The sequence below is a fragment of the Lontra canadensis genome, unplaced genomic scaffold (genome assembly GCF_010015895.1).
Source record: "Lontra canadensis isolate GAN:19392208 unplaced genomic scaffold, GSC_riverotter_1.0 scaffold3, whole genome shotgun sequence".
In the NCBI taxonomy this organism is placed as follows: Eukaryota; Metazoa; Chordata; class Mammalia; order Carnivora; family Mustelidae; genus Lontra; species Lontra canadensis.
The window spans coordinates 28,377,560-28,400,107 of record NW_022630997.1 but is presented as its reverse complement, the minus strand read 5'-3'; the positions used below and the strand labels follow the sequence as shown (position 1 = coordinate 28,400,107).

The following is a 22,548-nucleotide window of genomic DNA, read 5'->3' as shown; positions in this document are numbered from 1 at the left end:
TTTACAAAGTGGACAAAATGGACAAAGAAATGGGCTGAACTAACTCTACATTGTATCTAGCACAAGGGGTGGTGAGCTGGTACCAAGAAATATTTCTAATTGTCCTTGGTCTATTTTCTCTTTCCTGGACAGTGCCTTCTTGGCCTATTCTTCACCTACTATTTCTTTGTGTTTTTAAATGGTACCTTGATCTCATTTGTTGTGGCTATTTTATAGCATTGCTTGTGTTTTGAGTGTTTAGTTATCCCATTAGAGTAAGGAAAGGGACAGTTCTTCAACTTGTATATGTGATTATCAAACTTAGAAGGATAAAGCACACTTCAGTTTATGGATTCTCCTCTTCAGAATATTATTATGTTTTCCATTCCTTCCTTCAGCTACTCTTGAAAAATTAGGTTACCCCTATATTCAGGATTTAGATAATAAGAGTATTTTGGTTTGTAGTGTATTTGGTTAATATGATCTATTCCTAGAATGGTTCCAATTTCTAGTATTATATCCCTAAGGAGGAAGGCTAAGTTAAGCCTGAGGAATGGTAGATCCCATCACTCTATGATATTGTGGGAGAGGGTGTAGGGGATGCTAATTTGAACAGAAAGTAGGAATCAGGATAGAGAGAAGTGCTCATTAGGCCAAACCCCAGGCTGAGGGTGCAGGGTTGGATTACTTTGGCAACCACCGTCCCTCATGGATTTTCCATTAAAAATAAGGCAACAGTGGCATTGCGGACCCAGAACACATCAATTATGATCTAGAATTCTCATTTATATTATACCCAATATCTATCCCTCCACATGAGCAAAAGTATAGTAGTGTTTGATAGTAGCTTCCAACTTGGGGTCGTGAGGTGAAACTGAAGGTTTAGGGTAATTTATTCTATCTGGGCATCTTTGTTTTCTTTCTAAAGCATGCATGGAAAAAAGAATTTTTTTCCTTTTTAATGAACCTGTCTTTGCATGTAGAATCATTAATTAAATTGAATTATGTGTGTCGGATAGAAAGAAGTAGAAAAAGCCATCTATAAATCTCAGAAGTGAAACTCTTTTGTAAGGGTCTGCCTCCTTCACTTCTGTTACTTTCTTAGTAGGGTTTCTTATGCTTGTCTCACCTCTGATGGATGGATGCTCCAGGTGTTCACACATGTGGTTCTAAGTGGTGTTTTTAGCACAAGATTCCTAAGTATCTTTATTTCAGGACCTTTCCAGAATGTAATGGTGAATGTTACATTTTGCAAGGTCAATATTTTACACAAAGTATGGAAGAGCCATCAATAACCCCTCCCCCCAAAAAAAACTCCTTTGGGCGCCTGGGTGGCTCAGTGGGTTAAGCCGCTGCCTTCGGCTCAGGTCATGATCTCAGGGTCCTGGGATCGAGTCCCACATCGGGCTCTCTGCTCAGCAGGGAGCCTGCTTCCGTCTCTCTCTCTCTCTGCCTGCCTCTCTGTCTACTTGTGATCTCTCTCTGTCAAATCAATAAATAAAATCTTAAAAAAAAAAAACTCCTTTGAGGTGGCAAAGTTCACATCTTTAAGTTCACACCTCTTCTGATAACACCTTTACAGCTTATTACATGAACTAGTTTCACTTTTAATGGAGGGGAACTACTTATAGGAGAAGGTGAGGAAATTGCATTGGAGAGAAAACTAATTTGTATAATCACTTTTTAGTAAATGGGATCCTTTTCACTGGGCTTGAGACATCACCTCACCAATAATTAGTATTATATTAGTGGGTGTCATAAAGTCAGTGTCCAAGATTCCTAAGATTCAGTAAACCAGACTGATCTTTTTCCACATGTGTGACTCTGGGGATCTCAGGCTGGTCAGAGCTTTTGTAAGATATGGGTAGAGGGAGATGTTTTCTGGACTGACAACACAATCAAATTCTGTTTTCCTTTTAAGCACTTACCACTGCTTGGAAACAAAGCTCCTGAGATGAAGCCTCAGGAACCAGAGGAGATGAATTGGAATTCTTTAGCCTCCAATATGGCTGGGCTGCTCAATGTGGGGTTGAGGTATCTATCAGACTCTTCTTTAGTTGGGAGGTCAGGCCACGCACAAGGCAGGGAAGGAAAGTGGCCAGTGCAGACATTGTGGGGAGCTCATGCTCAGATTGATCAAGAGGCATACTGCCAGGGTGAGCACCTGCTGCATCCTCAGAAGGCTGGCTTCTTCTGGAGGTCTGCCTCACCTTTGTCCATCAGGTCTGCTCTTGGGGAAAGATACAGCCACCAAAAATAGAGGAGCTCTGCTTTCTACTCATATGCATCTTAGTTTGACTCTGTTTTGAAAAGAATGTAAATCCTTCCAATCATGGACAATGAAGGTTTTTTATTTCACAAGTAGCATCTCATTCACAGAAAACCTGAACAGGAGTCACAATAGGCCTGGCTGTCAAGATACTAAAGGTAGGGAGTGATTCTAGACTCAGGCAACTCTAGGAACATTAGCATGTGGGTGTTTGGATTCTCTTTCCACTGCTCTCCCATTGACCCTCAAGCAACATTCTTCATTTTGCAATTTTATGGCCTTCTAAATGGTGTTCTTTATACTCTTAATTTCTATTCCTCTATTTCTTAGTGACACAAGGTCCATAGTAACTGTGACACTTTCTTGTGGTACATCTCAGTGTTTCATTTAAGGGTGGAATGATACACATCTTATGTTCTCTTTCATAAGGTGTGAAAATAGTTTCCAAAATTTCCAAAGAGCTTCATGCAACAGAATATTCTCCTTTTCCCCACCTTATTGGGACATAATTGACATATAACATGGTATAAGTTTAAGGTGTATAGAGTGATGATTTCATATAACCATGTATTATGAAATGTTTACAACAGTAAGATTAACTAAAGCATCCCTCACTTCACATAGTTACCATTTTGTTATTTATGATAAGAATGATAAAAACTCTACTCTCAACAATTTTCAAGTGTGCAATACAATATTGTTAACTATAGTCACCTTCCTATACTTTAGATCCTCCAAACTTACTCATTTCATAACTGAAAGTTCAGACCCTTGACCAGTAATCTCTCTATTTCCCCCAGCTCTCAGCCCTGAAAACTACCATTTCACTGTCCATTCTTATGAGTTAGATGTTTTTAGATTCCACACACAAATGAGATAACAGTATTTGTCTTTCTCTGACTTATTTGACTTAGCCATAAAATATACATCAGCAGATTTATGACAAAAATGACAGTCTAATGCAGAAGGGAAATGACAGTCCTTCAATAAATGTAGATGGTTCTGTGTCAAGTGGGTATTCAAATGGAGAAAATACAACTTGACCCTTTCTCTGTATCATACAAAAAAAAATTTAAAGGAGGAAAAAACCAAAACTATGCAGAAGATGCACTGTAGATCTAAATGTAAATGGTATAACAATCATCTAAAAGACAATATAGCTGAATATATTAATGTGTTTGGGGGAAAATAAAAAAATATCTTGACCAAGACTAAAGAATTTACCATAAAAACAATGGTGCTAAGTACCTCTATTTATTACAAGACAGCATTAAGGAAATGAAAGTGCAGGTCACAGTGTGATGGAAGCTATTTTTAATCTGACAAATCTACAAATCAGTAAGGAAAAGACAATGAAACAAAAGAAAACTGGTCAAAGTATATGCAGAGTTCCTTCACAAAAAGAGATTTTACCAAAGGCTGGGATTATATTAAAATATTGAGGGTACTTAAGGATGAGGGAAATATAAATTAAAGCCACACTGCACTAATATTTCACAAAAATCAGCAAGGTTAAAATGTAAAATTCAGACAGTGCCATGTGTCACTGAAATGATTCAGCTTTCAGATTATTTATAAAACTGAAATAACTATACATCAACAAAATCATTTTTTTGGTTGAATCCAAATTTATATGATAAAAACAGCAAAAAGCCAGCCAAGAAGTGTGAGTACATTATTGAAGTTATATATGGAGAGCATAATGTCATGTTTGTGAAGCCTAGTCATTAAAATTGTTTTTGTCAACTATTCCCAGGATCACTGAAGGAAAAAAATTCTGGAATAATAACAAGTGAATTTTTATTAGAAAAATCCCACTGGGAATAATTGCCAAAGTGTTATCAGTAAGTGGAGAGATTAATATCTAGGCTAACAGATGGAGCAGGTAGGCAGAGAGGGAATGAAGGCTTTAGGTATTGTCAGCCCATCTGACTCAACATTTATACTTTGCCTCCCCTCCTGCACCCCACTGAACCACTCAGGGTGCTAGCAATAAGTCTTCGTCCAAGCACAGTGGAAACTCGTTCAAAAGGTCCTTCCAATTTGACAAGCAATCCACATCTGAAACACTCTTCTCCCTCATTATGTCACTGCCAGGTTATTAACTCCCTAGTTGCAGTGGTTCCCAAATTTTGGCACTCATCAGTGTCAGCGGGAGAGTTTGTAAAAATACACATTACTGGGCCCTATCCCCGAGTTTCTGACAGTGTGGGTGGTACCTATTGATTTGCATTTATAACAAGTTACCAGGTGATGTATTGCTACTGGTGTAGGGACGACCCTTTGAGACCCAATGAAATATTTCATTCCTTTGACATCATTCCAATTCACTTCCAGTAAGTATGAATTCACCTTCATGAAGATTGTCAGTAAGGGGAGGGAAGCTAAGGAAATAAAGCTGTTTTACATCCAGGAACAAAGTGGAGTATAAGCAAATCAATGCCATGGGAAATAGTAATCTCAGGTGAGGGGCTTATTAGAATGGAACAGTTTGTAGGAAGGAGGGGTAGAAAGAATAAAGAGGCAGGGTGATAGGCAAGAGGAAGTTTATTTATTTATTTTTGCTTAACTTGGTGTATCAACTGGCTCTGAGAGCCATAAGCAGAAGTGACTTCAGAGTTAGTTAGTGGTAATTGTGATAGAGCATTAACAGGGAATTCTTCAGAGCTGCATGGAAACCTTTTCATCCCAGAACACCATGAGTAAGGAGCTACCACACAGAAATTCTCTGTGCACTTGGGCTTATAATAAGAAGTAACAAATTCATTTCCTAGCCTACTAGTGACTCCAGTGGGGATAAATTAGCAGATAATTAATTCTTTAGGGAGTATTTTTTCATTGTTTAGTTCAACTTGAAAATATTTTTCTGTGAAACTTACAAGCTTGTGGGAAATCATAAAATATTGCCATCATTATCTTGTTGATACTCAAGTAATTAATGCAGGAAAATAGTCATCAGGCATTTCCCCTCCCAAAAACTCAGTGAGTCTGGCCTTTGAACTCAGAATGGGACCAGTTACAATACAAAAGCTACGCAAGTAATTTAGCAATACAGTGACTGAGTATTGGACTTTGACTGGTGAAGAAGGAAAGTGAGTCAAGACCAGAAGGTGTTCAAAATCTAGAGGTCCAAGATGGGATGAAGGTGATATACAAAAATAAAGAAGGAATTCAATAACTGTAGGAACTCGTTTCAGTTACTTTGGCAAAACATGTTCTACCTTGTCTCCCTCACTGAAAATGGCTATAAACAGAATGACTGGGGCAGCTGTGAGAGGATTCTGCCCTGTGGACCACAGCGGGAGGATTGGAAAGAAGATCAAAATTTGACATACCACCAAATCAGTGATGAGTTTACCATGTTTATTTATTCTCTTGCTTCTTGGTCCAGTCACAAAGGTGAGCAACAGAGAAGATTAACTAAGGCTCCATGCTTCTGGCCACAAAACCCAAAAGAGGCACTTCAGGGACATGAGATGTATTGGGGAGATTATGACGAGGGGTAACCAGAGGAAAGAGATCCCATTAATTTGTTCAGTAACTCAAAGGTGTACTCCCAAACTGTGCACGCCGGGATCTGATCTTAATCAGCATAATCAAGACTTTGAAAACAGAATTACCAGAAAGATTTCTGGCTCTTCCCAGACTGCCACTGGTGGTACACATGTGGGACAGATCTGAATAGCTTTGCAAAGGTTCTGAAAACTGCACTGACATTGAAACTGCCTATAGAAGATAGGAGGGCACGTATGTCTAAACCGAATCAGGTCCATTTCTTGCCAAAATAAAGAAATCAACATTTTCAAAAGCATGTTTAAAAAGACTCATAATTTGAAAACATGATATCCCAGTTCAAAATTAGTCAGCACATGAAGAACCAGGAAAATCTTGGTTCTCTTAGGAAAAGATAGTCAAGACACATCAACTCTCACATGAAAAGATGTTGAAATTATCTGACAAAGACTTTAAATCAATTATTTAAAAATATTATAACAAGCAATTATAAGCACTTGTAAAATGAATAGAAACATAGGACTCCACAATGACGTTTAAAGAAGAAGCCAATGGAAATATTAGAACTGAAAAATACAAGCTCATATTTACAGGTGGAGATGATGTAAAATTATCCATGAAAGTGAAAATAGATTAGGAAATATGATCCCACATGGAAAAAAAAATAAGAGAAAAAGACTTAAAACCAATGAATAGAGCCTCAGGGACCTGTAGAAGAATAGAAGGTAAAACTTCTTTTCATCTGAAGTACATGCACAAGGAGTTCAGTGCTGAAAAATGTATTTCAAGAGACAATGGCTGAAAACTTCCTAAATTTAGCAAACCACATAAACCCACAGATTCAAGAAGCTGAAAAAACCTTAAACAAGATAAATCCAAAGACATTCTATCCTCAGAACAAATATCATTAAACTGTTGAAAACTTTTTTAAATTTTTATTTTTTAAATTTCTTATCAGTGTTCCAGAATTTATTGTTTATGCACCACACCCAGTGCTCCATGCAATACATGCCCTCCATAATACCCACCACCAGGCTCACATAATCTCCCTCCCCTGCCCCTCCAAAACCCTCAGATTGTTCTTCAGAGTCCACAGTCTCTCATGGTTCATCACCCCCTCCCATTTCCCCCAACTCCCTTTTCCTCTCCATCTCCCCATGCCCTCTGTGTTATTTCTTATGCTCCACAAATAATCGAAACCATATGATAATTGACTCTCTCTACTTGACTTATTTCATTTAGCAAAATCTCTTCCAGTCCCATCCATGTTGCTACAAAAGTTGGGTATTCATCTTTCTGATGGAGGCATAAGACTCCATAGTATATATGGACCACATCTTCCTTATCCATTCGTCCGTTGAAGGGCATCTTGGTTCTTTCCACAGTATGGCAACTATAGCCATTGCTGCTATGAACTTTGGGGTACAGATGGCCCTTCTTTTCACTACACCTGTATCTTTGGGGTAAATACCCTGTAGTGCAATTGCAGGGTCATAGGGAGTCTCTTTTTTTAATTTCTTAAGGAATCTCCACACTGTTTTCCAAAGTGGCTGCAACAGCTTGTATTCCCACCAAGAGTGAAAGAGGGTTCCCCTTTCTTCACATCCTCTCAATTGTACTTTTTGTAACCAGCTAAAGAAATCTATGCCAGTAGCTATTATTTTTAAAAACGTAATGAATTAAAATGGAATAATAGCAATAATCTAAGACTTCAAATGAAGGCAGGATTTGAGGACATGAAGGAAGAATAAATAGAGGAAAAACATATAAAACAAATTAAAAAATGGTACACCTAAATCTAAAGATACCAATAACTGCATTAAGTGGAAATGACCTAAAGTCACCCACCTAAAAGACAGAGATTGGCATAAGAAATACTGCAAGGTTCCTTTTATATGAGGTATCTAAAGTACTCAGACTCTTAGAAATAGAAAGTAGGATGGTGGTTGACAGGGAGGGGAGAAGGGGGAAAGGGAGATATTTGGTGCATACAGAGTTTGAGTTTTGCAAGGTGAAAAAGCTCGAGAGATCTGTTACACAACAATATAGATATATTTAATGCTAATGTACTGTACACTGAAAAATGGTTCAGATGCTAAATTTTATATTACGTGCTTTTTACAACAAAAAAAAGACAGAGGCTGTCAGATTGAAAACATAGAAATGAACAAATAAAACATGAGTAAAATAAGTGTAGTTTATAAGAAACTAGCTTGAGATACAATGATACAGGTAGTTATAAGTAAAAGGATGGAAAATGACATAGCATGCAGATGCTAATCAAAATAATGTTAGATTAGATATATTAATATAAGGCAAATACACTTCAGAGCAAATATAATTATGAAGACTTAAAGAGAAAGATAACATAATGATAAAATTGTCAATTCACAGGGGGAGTTAAAATGGTAGAGGAGTAGGAGGACCCTGGGCTTGTCTTGTCCCTCAAATACAGCTAGATAGTTGTCAAATTGTTCTGAACACCAAGAAGTCAATCAGAGGTCTGGGAGAACAAAAACTGGAAGTCTATACATAGAAAAGCTACCACCTTTTGGAAGATAGAAGGTGTGGAAGTTCACTTGGGATGTAGTGATGGGGAAGGATCCTGCCTACAGAGGATACTACAAAGTATTAGAAGTGGTGGAGCAAAAAATCTGAACTTTAAAAACTTACTACCTTGAGAAGAATTGTGCCTGGATTAAAGGTCCTCACATGGCAGAGAGGCAGAATCCCAGGAATGAATGGGTGGTCTGAGAAGCCGTGGGGTCACAAGAAGAATGGGTGGCACCAAGGTGTGACACTGTTCCCAGGCATAGCATCTGGGAAGCTAGTAGAGAGCACAGGATCTTGGTGTCAGCTTTCTGCTATAAACTACAGACCTAGCAGACATTATGAGGCTTTCCCTTGGAGGAACACTGGGGGTCTGTGCTGTAAGCATCCCTTAATTTGGAGTTTTGAAACTTGGTTTACACACCTGAGATAACAAGGCTGGGACACTGACAGGGTGAAGGCAGGGTTCAGGTGGAAACTGGGGAAACAAATAGGGTGACTGATGATTCTTCTGTGAGGGCTCACTGGAATAGGGACATGAATCTTTCAGCTCTGAGGCTAGAGAGTAGGAGGCAGCCATTTTCATCCAGCCCATCACTGCTGAAAGACTTAAGGAGGAAACAGCACCACTAGTGGAGGCTGGAGCTGTGTAAAGCACGAGTGTTTCCCACCCCCCTCACCCCGCGCCTCGAGAAGCATTTTCACTGAAACAAGCCACCCACAAGTCATCCTAAGAATCAGAGCAGTTAGCCCCTCCTCCAGAGGACCAGCACAAACAATTAAAACTAGCTCACGCCAAGTTTATTGATCAGAGTACTGCAAATTCATCTCTAGAAGATAGAGATTCCTTTTCACTTTTCTTCATTTCCTTTATTTTTATTATTTTATCAATTACTTTCTTATATTTTCCATTGCTTTTTAAAATCTTTATTATATTTATATACTATATATATGTATATATATAGACACACTTTTCATCTGTATTTTAAATGTTTTTGGTTTACTTTCATTTTTTCTTTCTTTTTTTTTAAAGATTTTATTTATCTGTTAGACAGAGAGAGAGACAGTGAGATAGAAAACACAAGCAGGGGGAGCAGGAGAGGGAAAAGCAGGCTTCCTATTGAGCAGGGAGCCTAATATGGGGCTCAATCCCAGGGCCCTGGGATCATGACCTGAGCTGAAGGCAGATGCTTAAGACTGAGCCACCCAGGCCTGTGGTCTACTTTAATTTTATTTATTTTTTTAAATTTTGGGATCTAGATTCTTTTAGCAAGCAGACCAAAACACACCCATGATCAAGTTTTGTTTTGTTTTGGTGTATTTTTTTGATTTTCTGTGTTTTTCCCCCCCTTGTTTTTTCTTCATTTTTTTTTTTTTTTGTTCTTTTTATAGTTTCTTTTCCCCCCTTTTCTTTTCTTTCCTGGACAAAATGACAAGATGGAGACATTCACCCCAAAAGAAAGCTCATGAGGTAAAACTCTTGGTCAGAGATTTAATCAGTACAGAGAAAAGTAAAATGCCTGACCTACAATTTAAAACAATCACTATAAGGATACTAGCTGGGCTTGAAAAAAAGCATAGAAAACACTAGAGCACCTTTTACCTCAGAGATAAAAGAACTAAAATCTAATCAGTCTGAAATTTAAAACGCTGCAACTAAGATGCAAACACAAATAGAGATCTTAAAAACAAGGATGGACAAAGCAGAGGTATAATAATGGAAAATAATGAAGCTGAAAAGAAGAGGGCAACAAAAGTAATGGACCATGAAAGTAGACTTAGAGCATGCAGTGACTTAGTAAAACATAATAACAGTCATATCATTGGAGTCTCAGATGATGAAGAGTGAGACAAAGGGGCAGAAGTACAATTCAAACAGATTATAGCTGTAAACTTCCCTAATCTGGGAATGCCACAGACATCAAAATTCAAGAAGCACAGAGAACTCCTATTCAACTCAACAAAAATAGACCATTGCCAATGCATATCATAATCAAATTCACAAAATACACAGACAAGGCAAGAAGACTGAAGGCAGAAAGGGAAAAAAAGTCCTTAGCCTACAAGGAAACACAGATCAGGTTCAAAGCAGATCTGTTCACAGAGACTTAGCAGGCCAGAAAGGAGTGGAAGGAAATATTCAGCACACTGAATGAGAAAAATATGCCACCAAGAATTATTTATCTAGTCAGGCTGTCATTCAAAATAGAAGGAGAGATCGAGAGTTTTCCAGAAAAATAAAAACTAAAGGAGTTCATGACCGTGAAACCAGCCTTGCAAGATATTTAAAGGGTGCTTTTTGAGTGGAGAGATCAAAAGCAATAAAAACTAGAAAGAATCAGAGAAAATACCACAAACACCAACTCTACAGGCAACACGATGGTAATAAATTCATATCTCCTAGTAATCACTCTGAATGTAAATGGACTAAATGTGCCATTCAGAGGACATAGGGTATGAGAATGGATAAAAATAAATTAAAATCCATCTACGTACTGCCTACAGGAGACTTATTTTAGACCTAAAGACATCTACAGATTGAAAGTGAGGGGATGGAGAACCATCTGTTAAGCTAATGGGTATCAAAGAAAGCCAGAGTTGCCAAACTTATATCAAACAAATTAGATTTTAAAGGAGACTATAACAGGAGGTGAAGAAGGGCATTATATCATAATTAAGGGTATATCCATCAAGAATATCTAACAATATCTAAATATTTATGCCCCCAACTTGGGACCACCCAAATATATAAATCAATTAATAACAAACATAAACTCATTGATGTTAATACAATAATAATAGGGGACCTTAACACCCCATCTAAGCAGAAAACCAACAAGGAAACGATGGCTTGGAATGACACACTGGACGAGATGGACTTAACAGATATTTAGAGCATTTCATCCTAAAGCAGCAGAAATACACATTCTTCTCAAGTACACATATAGCATTCTGTAGAAAAGATCACAACTGGGTTGAAAATCCGCCCTCATCAAGTACAAAAAGATCAAGATCATACCACGCATATTTTCAGATTACAACCCTATGAAACTGGAAGTCACCCACAAGGAAAAATTTGGAAGTACCTCAAATACATGGAGGTTAACGAATATACTACTGAAGAATGAATGAGTTAACTGGGAAATTAAAAAAGAATTTTAAAAATACATGGAATTAAATGAAAAATGAAAGCACAACATCCCAAAAAACTTTGGGATGCATCAAAAGATGTCTTAAGAGAGAAGTATATTGCAGTTCAGGCTTACCTCAAGAAGCAAGAAAAATCTCAAATATACAACCTAACCTAATATCTAAAGGAGCTAGAAAAGGAACAAGAAGAAGAAGAACAACAACAACAACAACAAAGACTAAAGCCAGCAGAAGAATGGAAACAATAAAGAGTAGAGCAGAAATTAATGATGTAGAAACAAACAAAAAACACCCCAGTAGAACAGGTTAACAAAACTAAGAGCTGGTTCTTCATAAGAATAAAATAGATAACCCACAGTAGACTTAACAAAAAGAAAGGAGAAAGGACCCAAGTAGATAAAATCACAGACAGTAGAGAAGAGATCACAACCAACACCACAGAAAAACAAACAATCATAAGAGAATACTATGAAAAGCTATATGCTAATAAACTGGGCAATCTAGGAGAAATGGACAACTTCCTAGAAACTTAAAACTACCAAAACTGAAACAGGAAGAAATAGAAAATTAAAAAAAGACCCATAACCACACAAGAAATTGAATCAGTAATCAAATATCTCCCAACAAACCAAAGTCCTGGGCTTTTTGTCTTCCAGGAGAATTCTAGCAGATTTTTATATATATTTTTTTATTTTTTATAAACATATATTTTTATCCCCAGGGATACAGGTCTGTGAATCGCCAGATTTACACACTTCACAGCACTCACCATAGCACATACCCTCCCCAATGTCCATAACCCCACCTCCCTTCTCCCAACACCCCTCCCCCCAGCAACCCTCAGTTTTTTGTGAGATTAAAAGTCACTTATGGTTTGTCTCCCTCCCAATCCCATCTTGTTTCATTTATTCTTCTCCTACCGGCTTAACCCCCCATGTTGCATCTCCACTTCCTCATTTCAGGGAGATCATATGATAGTTGTCTTTCTCCGATTGACTAATTTCGCTAAGCATGATACCCTCTAGTTCCATCCACATTGTCGCAAATGGCAAGATTTCATTTCTTTTGATAGCTGCATAGTATTCCATTGTGTATATATACCACATCTTCTTTATCCATTCATCTGTGGATGGACATCTAGGTTCTTTCCATAGTTTGGCTATTGTAGACATTGCTGCTATAAACATTCGGGTGCACGTGCCCCTTCGAATCACTACGTTTCTATCTTTAGGGTAAATACCCAGTAGTGTAATTGCTGGGTCATAGGGTAGTTCTATTTTCAACATTTTGAGGAACCTCCATGCTGTTTTCCAGAGTGGTTGCACCAGCTTGCATTCCCACCAACAGTGTAGGAGGGTTCCCCTTTCTCCGCATCCTCGCCAGCATTTTTCATTTCCTGACTTGTTAATTTTAGCCATTCTGACTGGTGTGAGGTGATATCTCATTGTGGTTTTGATTTGTATTTCCCTGATGCCGAGTGATATGGACCACTTTTTCATGTGTCTGTTGGCCATCTGGATGTCTTCTTTGCAGAAATGTCTGTTCATGTCTTCTGCCCATTTCTTGATTGGATTATTTGTTCTTTGGGTGTTGAGTTTGCTAAGTTCTTTATAGATTCTGGACACTAGCCCTTTATCTGATATGTCGTTTGCAAATATCTTCTCCCATTCTGTCAGTTGTCTTTTGGTTTTGTTAACTGTTTCCTTTGCTGTACAAAAGCTTTTGATCTTGATAAAATCCCAATAGTTCATTTTTGTCCTTGCTTCCCTTGCCTTTGGTGATGTTCCTAGGAAGATGTTGCTGCAGCTGAGGTCGAGGAGGTTGCTGCCTGTGTTCTCCTCAAGGATTTTGATGGATTCCTTTCTCACATTGAGTTCCTTCATCCATTTTGAGTCTATTTTCGTGTGTGGTATAAGGAAATGGTCCAATTTCATTTTTCTGCATGTGGCTGTCCAATTTTCCCAACACCATTTATTGAAGAGGCTGTCTTTTTTCCATTTGACATTCTTTCCTGCTTTGTTGAAGATTAGTTGACCATAGAGTTGAGGGTCTATTTCTGGGCTCTCTATTCTGTTCCATTGATCTATGTGTCTGTTTTTGTGCCAGTACCATGCTGTCTTGATGATGACAGCTTTGTAATAGAGCTTGAAGTCCGGAATTGTGATGCCACCAACTTTGGCTTTCTTTTTCAATATTCCTTTGGCTATTCGAGGTCTTTTCTGGTTCCATATAAATTTTAGGATTACTTGTTCCATTTCTTTGAAAAAAAAAATGGATGGTATTTTGATAGGAATTGCATTAAATGTGTAGATTGCTTTAGGTAGCATAGACATTTTCACAATATTTATTCTTCCAATCCAGGAGCATGGAACATTTTTCCATTTCTTTGTGTCTTCCTCAGTTTCTTTCATGAGTACTTTATAGTTTTCTGTGTATAGATTTTTTGCCTCTTTGGTTAGGTTTATTCCTAGGTATCTTATAGTTTTGGGTGCAATTGTAAATGGGATTGACTCCTTAATTTCTCTTTCTTCTGTCTTGTTGTTGCTGTAGAGAAATGCAGCTGATTTCTGTGCATTGATTTTATATCCTGACACTTTACTGAATTCCTGTACAAGTTCTAGCAGTTTTGGAGTGGAGTCTTTTGGGTTTTCCACATATAGTATCATATAATCTGCAAAGAGTGATAGTTTAACTTCTTCTTTGCCGATTTGGGTGCTTTTAATTTCCTTTTTTTGTCTGATTGCTGAGGCTAGGACTTCTAGTACTATGTTGAATAGCAATGGTGATAATGGACATCCCTGCCCTGTTCCTGACCTTAGCAGAAAAGCTTTCAGTTTTTCTCCATTGAGAATGACATTTTCGGTGGGTCTTTCATAGATGGCTTTGATAATATTGAGGTATGTGCCCTCTATCCCTGAACTTTGAAGAGTTTTGATCAGGAAGGGATGCTGTACTTTGTCAAATGCTTTTTCAGCATCTATTGAGAGTATCATATGGTTCTTGTTCTTTCTTTTATTAAATGTGTTGTATCACATTGATTGATTTGTGGATGTTGAACCAACCTTGCAGCCCTGGAATAAATCCCACTTGGTCGTGGTGAATAATCCTTTTAATGTACTGTTGAATCCTATTGGCTAGTATTTTGGTGAGAATTTTCACATCTGTGTTCATCAAGGATATTGGTCTAGTTCTCTTTTTTGATGGGAACCTTGTCTGGTTTTGGAATCAAGGTGATGCTGGCCTCATAAAATGAGTTTGGAAGTTTTCCTTCCATTTCTATTTTTTGGAACAGTTTCAGGAGAATAGGAATTAGTTCTTCTTTAAATGTTTGGTAGAATTCCCCCGGAAAGCCGTCTGGCCCTGGGCTTTTGTTTGTTTGGAGATTTTTGATGACCGTTTCAACCTCCTTACTGGTTATGGGTCTGTTTAGGTTTTCTATTATTTCCTGGTTCAGTTTTGGTAGTTTATATGTCTCTAGGAATGCATCCATTTCTTCCAGATTGTCAAATTTGTTGGCGTAGAGTTGCTCATAGTATGTTCTTATAATTGTCTGTATTTCTTTGGTGTTCGTTGTGATCTGTCCTCTTTCATTCATGATTTTATTTATTTGGGTCCTTTCTCTTTTCTTTTTGATAAGTCTGGCCAGGGGTTTATCAATCTTATTAATTCTTTCAGAGAACCAGCTCCTAGTTTCATTGATTTGCTCTATTATTTTTTTGGTTTCTATTTCATTGATTTCTGCTCTGATCTTTATGATTTCTTATCTCCTGCTGGGTTTAGGGTTTCTTTCTTGTTCTTTCTCCAGCTCCTTTAGGTGTAGGGTTAGGTTGTGTACCTGAGACCTTTCTTGTTTCTTGAGAAAGGCTTGTACCGCTATATATTTTCCTCTCATGACTGCCTTTGTTGTGTCCCACAGATTTTGAACCATTGTGTTTTCATTATCATTTGTTTCCATGAATTTTTTAATTCTTTAATTTCCTGGTTGACCCATTCATTCTTTAGAAGGATGCTGTTTAGTCTCCATGTATTTGGGTTCTTTCCAAATTTCCTCTTGCGATTGAGTTCTAGCTTCAGAGCATTGTTGTCTGAAAATATGCAGGGAATGATCCCAATCTTTTGATACCAGTTGAGACCTGATTTAGGACCGAGGATGTGATCTATTCTGGAAGAATGTTCCATGTGCACTAGAGAAGAATGTGTATTCTGTTGCTTTGGGATGAAATGTTCTGAATAGATCTGTGATGTCCATCTGGTCCAGTGTGTCATTTAAGGCCTTTATTTCCTTGTTGATCTTTTGCTTGGATGATCTGTCCATTTCAGTGAGGGGAGTGTTAAAGTCCTCTACTATTATTGTTGATGTGTTTCTTTGATTTTGTTATTAACTGGTTTATATAGTTGGCTGCTCCCATGTTAGGGGCATAGATATTTAAAATTGTTAGATCTTCTTTTTGGATAGATCCTTTGAATATGATATAGTGTCCTTCCTCATCTCTTATTATAGTCTTTGGCTTAAAATCTAATTGATCTAAGGATTGCCACTCCTGCTTTCTTCTGATGTCCATTAACATGGTAAATTGTTTTCCACCCCCTCACTTTAAATCTGGAGGTGTTTTCAGGTTTAAAATGAGTTTCTTTTAGGCAACATATAGATGGGTTTTGTTTTTTTATCCATTCTGAGACCCTATGTCTTTTGATTGGGGCATTTAGCCCATTAACATTCAGGGTAACTATTGAGAGATATGAATTTAGTGCCATTGTATTGCCTATAAGGTGACTGTTACTGTATATTATCTCTGTTCCTTTCTGATCTACTACTTTTAGGGTCTCTCTTTGCTTAGAGGACCCCTTTCAATACTTCCTGTAGAGCTGGTTTGGTGTTTGCAAATTCTTTCAGTTTTTGTTTGTCCTGGAAGCTTTTAATCTCTCCTTCTATTTTCAATGATAGCCTAGCTGGATATAGTATTCTTGGCTGCATGTTTTTCTCATTTAGTGCTCTGAATATATCATGCCAGCTCTTTCTGGCCTGCCAGGTCTCTGTGGATAAGTCTGCTGCCAATCTAATATTTTTACCATTGTATGTTACAGACTTCTTTTCCCGGGCTGCTTTCAGGATTTTCTCTTTGTCACTAAGACTTGTAAATTTTACTATTAGGTGATGGGGTGTGGACCTATTCTTATTGATTTTGAAGGGGGTTCTCTGCACCTCCTGGATTTTGATGCTTGTTCCCTTTGCTATATTAGGGAAATTCTCTCCAATAATTCTCTCCAATATACCTTCTGCTCCCCTCTCTCTTTCTTCTTCTTCTGGAATCCCAATTATTCTAATGATGTTTCATCTTATGGTGTCACTTATCTCTCGAATTATCCCCTCGTGGTCCAGTAGCTGTTTGTCCCTCTTTTGCTCAGCTTCTTTATTCTCTGTCATTTGGTCTTCTATATCGCTAATTCTTTCTTCTGCCTCATTTATCCTAGCAGTGAGAGCCTCCATTTTTGATTGCACCTCATTAATAGCTTTTTTGATTTCAACTTGGTTAGATTTTAGTTCTTTTATTTCTCCAGAAAAGGCTTTTATATCTCCTGAGAGGGTTTCTCTAATATCTTCCATGCCTTTTTTGAGGCTGGCTAGAACCTTGAGAATCATCATTCTGAACTCTATATAGAATATATATATATATATATATATGAATATATATATATATGAACTCTCTCTATATATATATTAGATAAACTAGTTAAAAAACGTTAAAAAAAGAAAAGGGTAAAAGTTTAAAAAAATTTAGCAGAAGAAGAGAAAAAAAAATTGAAAAAGAAAAAAAAATTAAAATTAACTGCAAGACTAAAGAATCATGGGGAGAAAGCCATGAGTTCCGTGCTTTGCTTTCTCCTCCTCTGGAATTCCACTGCTCTCCTTGGTATTAAAAATGCATTCCTTGGTAGGTGAACTTGGTCCTGGCTGGATTTCTTGTTGATCTTCTGGGGGAGGGGCCTGTTGTAGTGATTCTCGAGCGTCTTTGCCCCAGGCGGAGTTGCACCGCCCTTACCAGGGGCCGGGCTGAGTAATCCGTTTGGTTTGCTTTCGGGAGCTTTTGTTCCCTGAGTGCTTTCCATAGAGTTCTGTAGGACGGGAATGAAAATGGCAAACTCCCAGTCTCCATCCTGGAGGAGCTGAGAGCTCGGGGCCCCACTCCTCAGTGCGTCCTCAGAGAACAGCGCCCAATTACTCCCGTCTCCCTGGCCTCTGGCCGCACTCCGAGCTGACTGAGCCTGCGATGGGTTCAAGGTAAGCCGGAGCTGAGAGCTCACTTCTCAGCTCTGTCTCTGTAGCTGGCCTTCCCGTTTTAATACCTGCAAGCTCTGCGACACTCAGACACCCCTGATCCTTCTGTGACTCTGCGGCACCTGAGGCCACGCTGACCCAGCGTGGGCTTCACCCCGGTTTAGCCTCTGGAGCTATGTCCCTCAGCAGAACAGACTTTTAAAAGTCCTGATTTTGGGCTCCGTTGCTCCGCCACTTGCTGGGAGCCGGCCCCTCCCCCCGCAGTCTATCTTCCCGTCGCTTTGGATTCACTTCTCCTCCAGTCCTACCTTTCAGAAAGTGGTTGATTTTCTGTTTCTAGAACTGCTGTTCTTCTTCTCTTCAATCTCCCGTTGGATTTGTAGGTGTTTGCAATCTTTAGATAAGCTATCTAGCTGATCTCCTGCTACCTGAAGTAGTCTCAGCCTGCTACTTCTCCGCCATCTTGACTCCTCCCCCTCTAGCAGATTTTTAAACAAGAGTTAATACCTAGTCTTCTGAAGTTGTTCAAAAAAAAAAAAAAAAAGAAGAAGAAGAAAGAAAGAAAGAAAAAGAAAAGAAATGGAATGAAAACTTCCAAACTCATTCTAAGAAGCCAGGATTGCCTTCATTCTAAAACCAGACAAAGGCCTCAGTAAAAGGAGAATTAAAGACCAAAATACCTGGTGAATATGGATACAAAAATTCTCAATACAATTCTAGCAGATTGGATTGAACAGTATATTAAAAGAATTATTCGCCAAGATCAAGTATGATATATTCCTGGGCTGCAAGGATGGTTGAATGTTCCCAAATCAATAAATGTGATACACCATGTTAATAAAAGAAAAGATAAGAACCAAGTGTTTCTGTCAATAGAGGCAGAAAAAGCATTTGAGGAATTCAGCATACTTTCCTGATAAAAACCCTCAGCAAAGTAGGGATGGATGGAACATACTTCAACATCATAAAAACTATATACAAAGACACATAGCCAATATCATTCTCAATGGTGAAACACAGGGCCTTTTCCAGACAGTCAGATATAAGAGAAGGATGTCCACTCTCACCATTACTATTTAACATAGTACTGGAAGTCTTAGCATAAACAATCAGACAAGAAAAAGAAATAAAATGCATGCAAACTGGCAAGGAAGAAGTCAACCTGTCACTATTTGCAGATGACAGGATACTCTATGTAGAAAATCTGAAAGACACCACCAAAAGTTTGCTAGAACTCATATATGAGTTCAGCAAAGTCACAGGATATAAAATCAATGTGCAGAAATCTCTGTTGAATTTCTATACACCAATAAGCAACCAGCAGAAAAAGAAACAAAGAAATCAATCCCTTTGCAAATGCACCAAAACCAACAAGATACCTAGGAATAAATCTAACTAACTATAAGTCCCGGACTTATAGACTAAGTTTTAGATTCCTGTTATTCATTTTTGTGTTTGTCAAGTTCACTCCTCAATCATAGTCTATCTCAAAGTAACATAAAGTGAATTTATCGAGTTTATGTGTAATAAATTATTATTAAATGCTGACTAACACCTTGGGAAGGCTCACATTCTTTTCATTACTTTGACCACGATTCTTTGATTTATTCTGTACATTCCTGAACTTTGACCACTTCACAGCATTCCTCCATAATTCAACTCTCAGGGCAGATAATTATTTCCATGTTCATGCAGCATCTTGTGGCTGTGTGTATGAGTATTGTCAAGTGGATTCTAGAGATTATATGGCTCAGTCTCCATATTTTATGGAGAAGGTGACTTATGTGTTTTTGGAAGTTGACCAGTTAGTTGACGGCAGCACCAGGCTTGTTCAATACAAGCACCAGGCTTGTTCAGTGCAAATGATTCAGAGTCTACTCTGGTCCATTTACATTCCACTCACTGCCACTCCCCTAAACTATTACTCTCGTTCTTCCAATTCCTGTAACACTATCTCTACACTTTCCTACTTTGATCTTGGCTTTTCCAAACTCTTTTTTATACAATGGATAACAGCCAATCATCTGAGATTTTTTTAGGACATGTTTGATATTTCCTTACTATCAATCAGATAAATCCTGACCATGGTAATAGGACCATGCAGGCCAAATAGTATCTAATCTTGGTATACAATGTGTTTCATAAAATATATATGAGATTGTCTAACCTCAGGGTTTGGTTAAAGAGAAAATTAAAAAAATTGTCTTAATCATTTTAGAGATGTTTCTTTTGAAGAATAAATAGATACATTCTAGCTGTCAAATAGTTGGAAAAAGCACAAGTTATAAGGATTGAGATAATGGAAATGTTAGTTTTAAAATAGATGATCAGGGTGCTTGGGTCACTCAGTGGGTTAAGCCTCTGCCTTTGGCTCAGGTCATGATCTCAGGATCTTGTGATTGAGCCCTAAATTGGGCTCTCTGCTCAGTGGGAAGCCTGCTTCCCCCTCTGTCTCTGCCTGCTGCTCTGCCTACTTATGCTCTCTCTTTCTGTCCAATAAGTAAATAAAATCTTTTTTGAAAAAAGCTTAAAAAATAGATTATCAATCAGAAGATAACCTCATAGTTGACAACACACTTCAGTGAAGGAAAATTTTTAATTCATTTATTTTCATTAGTAACATGAAGCAGATAAACCACTTGAATCTTTGGAAGAAATTATAGAAGTATGAAATAAGTGCTCCCTTCCACCGATATACACAAGCATCTGTAGTAACAGCTTTAGGATAGGAACCAATCATAAATATGCATAATGCATCTGAGAGGCTGGAGCTAGAGTAAATAATTTAGGAGGTAGGAGCTGGTCAGCCATGGCATGGTGCAATCATTCTCTCTCTTTAGATGATGGTCTAAGCCTGAGAACAATTCTGTTTCCCTCCAGCATGGGACTGACACATGCATAGGTAGCTAAGCTAAGGGCCAAGAACAGCGTTTCAGAGCACACCTGAGGCAAACCATACATATTCCAAGATGAAGGGTACTATGACCATTATTTCCTTAGGCTACGCATGAAGGGAATGTGGACCAAAGTATTGGTAATATTCCCATCATTTCCTTCATAACCAGAAAGTAATAGACAACCTTTTATTGTTTTAATTATCTAAATGCCTTTTGGTTAATCATCAATCCATTGTGCCATGATTATGGCTAGAGAGAAGTGAAATAAAAAGTGCATAAATTACTAAATTTTGGAAATTTCAAATACATCTTTATATCTGAGGGAAGAAAAAATTCAGTAAAAGATATTTCGATTAATCAATTGTCATCGAATTGTGGTATATTTAGGGAGAAGATAGTATGTGCATCAAGGTAAAATGTGACCTTGCAAAAACAGATTTCCATTCTTTTTTTAGGGATGAACAAGGAGAAGTGAGATCAGCCAGAGACCCTGTACCAGAACTGTTTGGACGGCTACATTGGCCAGAATTGAGGACACAGGGTTCTCTAAGGTCCTCTAGTCAAAGGCCATCTGATTTTTTTCATCTTGATATTTTCATTCTGTGCATCATCTCCCTCAGAGCCTGGTGGACCTGTTTGTTCCGCAGAGTGTAGATGACAGGGTTGAGCAATGGGGTCACCACCGTGTTCACAAGGGCAGCCTCCCTATTGGATTCCAGCCTGTTCGTTTGCTTTGGTTTCACATATATAGACACACAGCTGCCATACATCAGTGAGAGAACTATGAGGTGAGATGAGCAGGTGGAGAAAGCTTTCTGTTTCTCTTTGGCTGATGGGAGTTGTATGATTGTGACTACTATGTTGCTGTATGCAATGATGGTTATAAAAAGAGATGTCAAAAGGATAACCAAAGCAACAACAAAGGCCAACATTTCAGTAGATCTGGTGTCAGAGCAGGAGAGATGAATAAGGGGGGCAAGGTCACAGAAAAAATGAGGAATGATATGGGGACCACAGAAGGATAACTGGAAAACCTTCACCACCAACCCAATGATGAGAGGGAAGGCCAAAGCGAAGCAGGCAGTGACCAGGAGGAAGCAAGTCTTCAGGTTCATGATGATTGCGTAATGCAGAGGCTTGCAAATGGCCACATACCGATCCAGAGACATTACTGCTATGAGGAGAGAACCTGTTGATCCCAGAAATACAAAGACAAAGGCTTGTATGAAACAGGCAGGAAAGGAAATGGTTTGCCTGCCTGAGAGAAAGATAACCAGCAACTTAGGAATAACAGTACTTGTAAAACAACACTCCAAGAAGGAGAAAATTCTGAGGAAAAAGTACATAGGTGTGTGGAGCCTGGAGTCAGCACAGGTGATGGTGACTATGACAGCATTGCCTGCAATGGATGCCAGGTATGCCAACAGGTGCACCAGGAAGAGGACCTTTCCCAGGTGTTGGATGGCAGGAAACCCCTCCAAGGTGAATTCTTGGACAGTTGTCCCATTCCCCATTTCCATGGGGATCTCTTTCTACATCATCATCACTGCTGGTCTAACCTATTATAAAGACATCAGGGAGCACAAGGATTTTAGAAGAGCATGATTAAGTTATTTGAGTATCCAAGAAGGTGGCTAGGCTGTTAGCCAATGAATATGATAGAATCTACCTGTTCATGCTCTTGTGAGACTTAAGATAAATCATGTAACTCACATGGCATATGGTGCCAATGTTTTTTAAGTGTTCCTCAAATTCTAAGTGTAGTATTATGATCACTAGTATTATACCTAGAGTTTAAGTAGGCAGAGTTATTAACATTTTTGTATTATACATCTTATTCTTTTTATAACATTAATTTGTAAGTAAACATTACAATAATGTTAGTAATATTCCCTTCAACCATCGCTTTTAAA

General features: G+C 38.2%; 1 protein-coding gene across 1 annotated transcript; it reads right to left on the bottom strand.

Moving 5' to 3' along the window:
* Window positions 1-21,216: 21,216 nt before the first annotated feature.
* On the bottom strand, window positions 21,217-22,179 carry LOC116879363 (olfactory receptor 6C75-like). The gene is given in 1 exon segment (XM_032877590.1): window positions 21,217-22,179. A coding segment is annotated over 1 exon segment (963 nt).
* Window positions 22,180-22,548: the final 369 nt, after the last annotated feature.